The 6,367-nt window shown below is 48.6% G+C and overlaps 1 protein-coding gene across 1 annotated transcript in view; it reads right to left on the bottom strand.

Annotated features, from left to right (window-relative positions):
• Positions 1 to 399: 399 nt before the first annotated feature.
• LANCL2 (LanC like glutathione S-transferase 2) overlaps positions 400 to 6,367 on the bottom strand; it is a 56,911-nt gene continuing 50,943 nt past the window's right edge. Inside the window, exons 7-9 of the mRNA XM_068550238.1 lie at positions 5,906 to 6,082; positions 3,082 to 3,154; positions 400 to 708 (exon numbers count right to left, since the gene is read on the bottom strand). Coding sequence (XP_068406339.1) covers positions 593 to 708; positions 3,082 to 3,154; positions 5,906 to 6,082 — 366 coding nt within the window. The 3' untranslated portion in view covers positions 400 to 592. The remainder of the gene's footprint in view (positions 709 to 3,081; positions 3,155 to 5,905; positions 6,083 to 6,367) is intronic.

The raw sequence follows: 6,367 nt of genomic DNA, 5'->3' as shown, positions 1-6,367 counted from the left end.
CACAAAACACGAAGAGGGAGCATTCGACTACCCGGTGGAAAGGCTCACCACCCCCTACTGCAGCAAACCCCTCTACCTGTTCTATTTCTTTTCATTTCTGGAGTGGTCTTTCTCTCATGCTGATCTGAAAGGTACCCACAGAAAATGCTGGAAAGTCTTACCACTGGGACATCACTGCGGAGAACCTTCTGCTACATAGGAGAGACACCACCTGCCTATTTCCTCTTTGTCAGTACAGAAAACACCCCACTTTAAATGTTATGTACAGAGGAGAGGCTGCCACGTGCCCTCATGCACAGCCAGCTCGGGCTCATGGACAGAGAAGGGCTTCCGTTTAGAACAACGTACACCTACAGACAGCAAACGCCAAGAGACATGCACACACTACAGAGAACGGGACACGAGGAATTCACATTTTACACCAGTGAGGGGACACTGTTACAGAACGCGGATGGGATGCTCTGTCACCACACTCTGACACAGGGGGTCTGGGAGGGTGTCTGCTTCTCCTTTTTCTCCCTCTTTCAGGATTCACACTTGGTTCTGTGTCAGGCACTAAGCAACCCGGTGGCTTCTGGTCCAGCTGGATCTCTCAGTAGTCTTTTTGAACCTCTGTATCCGTCTGTGGAGAGCCGAGCTCAAATGCTGGAAACCGTGATGCCTCCGGGGCCAGGATGTCGGAGAGGAAGTGAACAGTGCCAGCCATACCTGCAACGCAAAACGCGGCCCTTCGTGAGAAAGGGTGCGCGGCGGGGTCCAGAACCAAGTGACCTCTGATCACTGCCTTTACTGGGGCTGTAAGGATGTGGGAAAAGGTGGGGAGGACTTTGACAATAACTTCACACACGCAAAAAGGAAATCTTCGCGTTAGCACCCAGCAGGTAATACCAGTTTTCTTCATTATCTTAATTTTAAAAATTGGTTTCTGAGCTTTAAATCTTGCATCTTGACACTTTAAGATGATTTCACAGAAATGCTAACAAAAAAGTTAAGGGCGCTGCTATTGTGATATTCCAACATATAAACTTCCTCTCAGAGCCTTTACACGTTTTTATTCCCAACGGAACGTTGCACTTTGGGTTTCAAAAATGTTATTTTAAAACGACCTTTACTTGCTTGGTCAAAATCCCCACCGGCAATCACTGCAGTTAACTCAGCAGCCTACCCGAAGGATCCCGTGGCGGGAGGGAGCTCCTCCACGAAGGTCCTGGGCGCTGCGGGCCCTTCCAGCCTAGCGGCCTCCACACCAGCTACTCACCCAGCCAACGAGAAGCTAGTTAGTGTCTCCTGCCGGGCACTTGTGAGGCACAGGGGCCCAGGAGAACGCAAGAGCTTCCAGCCTCTCGGGAGGCTACGTTCAAAGATTTTCACCCGCTGGGGCTTTGAATTTGCCATTATAAACTTGAATGTATGAACCTGCATGAACTCCACTTAGAGTTCGGGTATTAACTGTGTTATATCTGATACAAACACACCTCATTTTTATGACACAGAAGACGAAACTTTTTATTCTGAGAAACATTTTTTCGTTACGGTTTCTTTGAATGTTAAAAAGATCTTATTCTGCAAAAGATAATGACAAATGCTCTAATTTTTGCTCATTTATCTATTATACGATTAAAATATTATCAGTGGCAGAAGTAAAACACGGCATAGCACTACAGACAATTCAGACATCAAGAAGATAATGAAGGACTACTACCAAAGCTTTATGCACGTAAATTTAACCCCGCAGGTGAACTGGAGCAATACCTTGAAAATACAAACTACTAAAACTCACTGAATATGAACCAGGTAACTTAACAGCCTTGTAACCTATTAAACAAATGGAATTTGTAAATTTAAAACTCCCGAGAAAGAAATCTCTCGGCTAGGAAGTTTTCGCTGAAGAATGCTACCAAACGTTTAAATGAGAATTCCTCCACCAATTAATATACAATCTATTACAGAAAACAGAGGAGAAGGTACTTCTCAGTGCAGTTTATTAATAGGCCAGTATTACCCAGATAGCAAAACCAGACAAACACATTATAAGAAAGGAAAACTACAGGCCAATATTCCTCATGAACATAGACGCGAAAATCATCAACAACGTGTGAGCAAATGTGATTCTGCAATACATAAAAGGAACTGTACACCGTGGCCCAGTGAGGTGTATTCCAGAGATGCAAGGTTGCCTTAATATTTGAAAATCAACCAATGTGATCCACAATGCTAGGGGCCTGAAGAAGAAACACCACATGATCTTATCACCTGATGCAAGAAAAGCACCTGACAAAATTCAACAGCCATCTATCATCTGATTTTTTAAAAAGTGTTCACGTATTCCTTCTGAAAGTTATTTTGGAATTACTATAAAAGGCGGCTCTAAAGTAATTAAAGAGTTACCATCCGGTTATCCTAACACCATTTAACGTTTGCCCTCTGGTTTCTGTGGCTTATGTTCCAAGTTACCGTTACACACACACGCACACGCACACGCACACGCACACGGAACAAAGAATACCTGTAGGACTTCCATCTAGTTTTCCTGCATTATATTCGACGCATTGTGTGTGCCTGGAGCAGACTCGCAATGTGTTTGCTGCTTTCTTCCATGGCTCTTGGTTTTCAGAACTGTCTTCAATATTCTCACTGTTGTTTCCAACTACTAATATTTGAATTTACTAATACTTTTAAATTACTAATATTAACTCTTCACACTTCTTCACATGACTTAAATGATTAAATACGTTTAAGTAACGAGCCAAGTTTGCCGTGAACAGATCAATGCTACATGCACAGCATTACTGATGAAATGCACAGGGGTAAACTTATTTTCTTCCCTTACTGAGCAGCAGACAGTCTACGCCTATACACGTCACAAAAGATCTAAAAATACTTGGAGGAAGTTCACAGGAGCACAAAACAGGCAAGGTAAAGAGACTCAATATAATTTTCAGCAATGAACGACTTCGCACACAGTATTTACCAGCTGTGCAGCGATTACTAACTAAGATCAGCCGTGACGGTGCAACAGAGTCAGGAGAACCAAATGCGCACACCCAGATACTTAAACCTGGAGTTCTCCCTCACTCTTACCTTCAAAGAGAGAATAGGGTCTGTCAGGAATGCGGCAGCCATGTGTTCCATAGTCTAGGCACCATTCTGCAAACTAGGGAGAAAGACATTTCTTTTTAAGAGTGGGGATTTCACTTGGTGAAAATGGAACGCAGTAAGACACTGCAGTGAATTCACCAAGAATCAAAGAAACCAGACTCCCAGGCAAGAGTGGCCAGGAGTGTGAGCTCGGAGGGACTCGGCACCACCTGTTCTGAGCAGGTGAGACCTGGCGAGCTCTGTCACCTGCCTCGGCCTGTTTCCTCCTCTGTGGGGGGGAATTTACCTAGGAAGGTTGTTGGGAAGACTGAAGTAAGAGATCTCACAACCCAACAACCTCCGGTCTTTTCTAAGCACTGCCTCCTGCCCCTGCAGGCGCTCCGCCCAGATTAAAACACTGGCTCTGAACCGCTCGCCCGGCTCTGCTCTCTGGGCTCACCGCCAGCCCCTCTGCGGAGCACGCAGCCCTCCCTCCCCCCTCCTCCTCCCCCCACCGCTCCCCACTGCCCACCCTGTTCATCTTGAAAACTCACCCCTCAGCTTTCTCAGCAATTTCCTTTGAGCTCCCCCACCCTTTCTTCCTAAACCTCTTCAATGGATTTTTATAACATTATAATAAATTTAAGCTAACTTATTTTTTGTCATATGTATATAAAGAATCATAAATTCAGCACATATACAATACAACTTTCTACCCTCCAAATCTGCTCACTCTTCTACCTTGTTTGATGCACCACCATCTATCCGGTTTCCTTAGTCAGAGATCAGAGAGACATTCATACATTTCTGTCTTCTCCACATTAAAAACACCCACTGAATTCTGTGGGCTCAGCTCAGTATCTGTTTTTTTTTTTAGTGTCCATCAAGAGGAATTTATTTATTTTTTTAAACATCTTTATTGGAGTATACTTGCTTTACAATGGTGTGTTAGTTTCTACTTTATAACAAAGTGAATCGGCTATATCAATATCTTAAGTGTTTCTGAATCTCTCCTCTTTAGTATCAGAGCCAATGCCCTTGGTTTACAACTCAACATTTCTTGCGTTAATTATTAAACAACAATTTGGAGAAACCCAAATTGTTTACCTCTACCTCATCCATTCCACTGTGGCCACGGCAATCCGAGAGGAGCCTGAACATGAATCACAAACCTTTGGGAAGCCCCGCTTGCAGATGAGAACCACCCAGGAGCTGGCACCGGGGGGCCTGGGCTCCCGCAGAACCGGGCCCAGGGTGGGGTCCAGGCACTCTTTTAAAGCTCCCAGTGACTCTAAGGCTTTAACCAAGGCTCAGATCTACTGACTAAGGGGAAGGACTAGCTTTCTTTGGCCTCGGCCCCTCTGACCTCACCCCTTGCCCGTGCACCCTCCCGCGCTGAGCGCTCAGGGTCAGGCTGCACTGCGCCCTGCCTGCCTCCATGCTCTGCAGGGGCTCTTCCCCTACTGGGGTGCACTTCGCCTCCCCACGCCCTTCCTGGCCCACCTGAAAAGCTCCACATCTTTAGAAAACTAGCTGTGCCTCAGCCCCCACGAAGCCTTCCCCAATCCCCATATGTTCTTACCCACCTGCTACTGCGACTGCCGTCCACCCGAACTGCCCCTCGCCTCGCTGACCCCAGCTCCTGCCCTGCCCTGCTCTGGCCAAGGGAACGCTGCGGGCCCCAGGGTGCTCACCACGCCAGCTTCCTCGGCTGGCGGCACCCCTCCCACCCGCCCGCTCAAGCTCAGCTCTGCTCTGCTCTGGGTCTCGGCCTACGTGGCGCCCCCGACGCCCGGGTCAGGCGCCCGCCCCCTGCATCCCCACGATACCCTGCGCGGCCTCTGTTGAGTGTGGGCACCACGACCGCGTGCGTGACTCGGGCGGGGCACCAGGACGGAGGGCTCTGCTCCATCTGGTGTGGGAAAAGGCTTCAGAACAGTAATAAATACACAGAATAAGCCACCCGAATGCCGCCATCCATCAAGGGTCATTGGACATTTTGGTGCATTTTCTTCCAATCTTTTTTTCTGTGTTCCTGTCACTTTATTTTGTGACGTGTGTATAGTAATAAAAACACCAGCAAACGTTTACTGAGTCTTCTGTGCGTTCATTTTCGCACATCCGATGCGTATTAAGCCTGTCCTCGGTGCCGGCACCGTCCCAGGCACTGGGTAGGGTCGGGACGTTGACTAGGAAGATGACGCAGCTCATGGTCTAGGGTGCGGCACACCAGGAACAAGCATTAGCGCACGGTGAGCACCCCAGTGGCTCTGTCACGGGGGAGACCTCAGAGGTCGCCTCCACCAGGCAGATTTCGGGGAAGCCCCAGGAACGCTGCGCCCTGTGGAGAGCGTGGGGCAAGGCGGGGGAGAGGTAGGCAGGGGCCGAGGCGCACGGGGCTCTCCACTTCCGGGCTGTGGGTGCTGCTCACGGGCAGTGGGAAACCACTGGAGTAAATTTTAAGCAGGGGCAACTACCGACGGCCTGCCCATTACCTCAATTAATTCCTCCTGGAACAAATTTAGGAGGCGGGTAGTATTTTTACAGATGAGGAAACTGAGGCTTGAAGAAGGGGCGCCCCAAAGTCATGAAGCTAATAAATGCACAGGAGGGCATCCTAACAAGTCACGGGACTCCAGAATGCATTTCCACCCCTTAGTCCCATTGTACAGATGGAACGGCCAAGGCACACGGCCGCCAGGGACAAGGCTCTGCAGAGGAAACCGCAGAGTCGGGAGAAACATGTCTGAAGGAGGAGAGAGCTGTTATTTGGGCTGCGTGTGTGCCCTGGAGGGTTGAGAAGCGGTTTGGATAGCGATGTCCTTACCTTGCAAGCGCGGTAGAGGTACTTTTTATCCCGCGTGAGGTGGTAAAGGGAAAGGAAAGAGTAGCCGTTCCCAGCGGTCCCGTGGCAGATCCCATAGCCCTTCCGCAGCAAACCTCGCTGCCAAATCACATCGCTGCACTCCATGGCGTCCTTCAAGTACTTCTCCTCCTTAAAAACCTGGGCGATGAAAAACAAAGCAGTGTTAAACAGATGTCTGCTATGCAACGAGTTAGCAAAACATTTCCCCTTTCTGTTTAGAAAACTGCACGACGTTCAGAAACCTGAAATGACGGGTAAACCAAGCCCAGCGGCAGCGGTACTGCACCAGGCACCGTGCGGCCCAAGCCACTCCTCTCCCCCCTTCGCCTGCCTTCGAGTTCATGGTTTTTCAAAAGCAGTTCTAAAGTTCCAACGGTTATCAGGAAGGCTACCAGACCTCCTTGGTAAGATGCTCTGTCACAA

This window comes from Eschrichtius robustus, chromosome 8, assembly GCF_028021215.1.
Source record: "Eschrichtius robustus isolate mEscRob2 chromosome 8, mEscRob2.pri, whole genome shotgun sequence".
NCBI classification, from domain to species: Eukaryota; Metazoa; Chordata; class Mammalia; order Artiodactyla; family Eschrichtiidae; genus Eschrichtius; species Eschrichtius robustus.
Note: the sequence above shows the minus strand (reverse complement) of the source record. Positions and strands in the feature narration are given on the sequence as shown.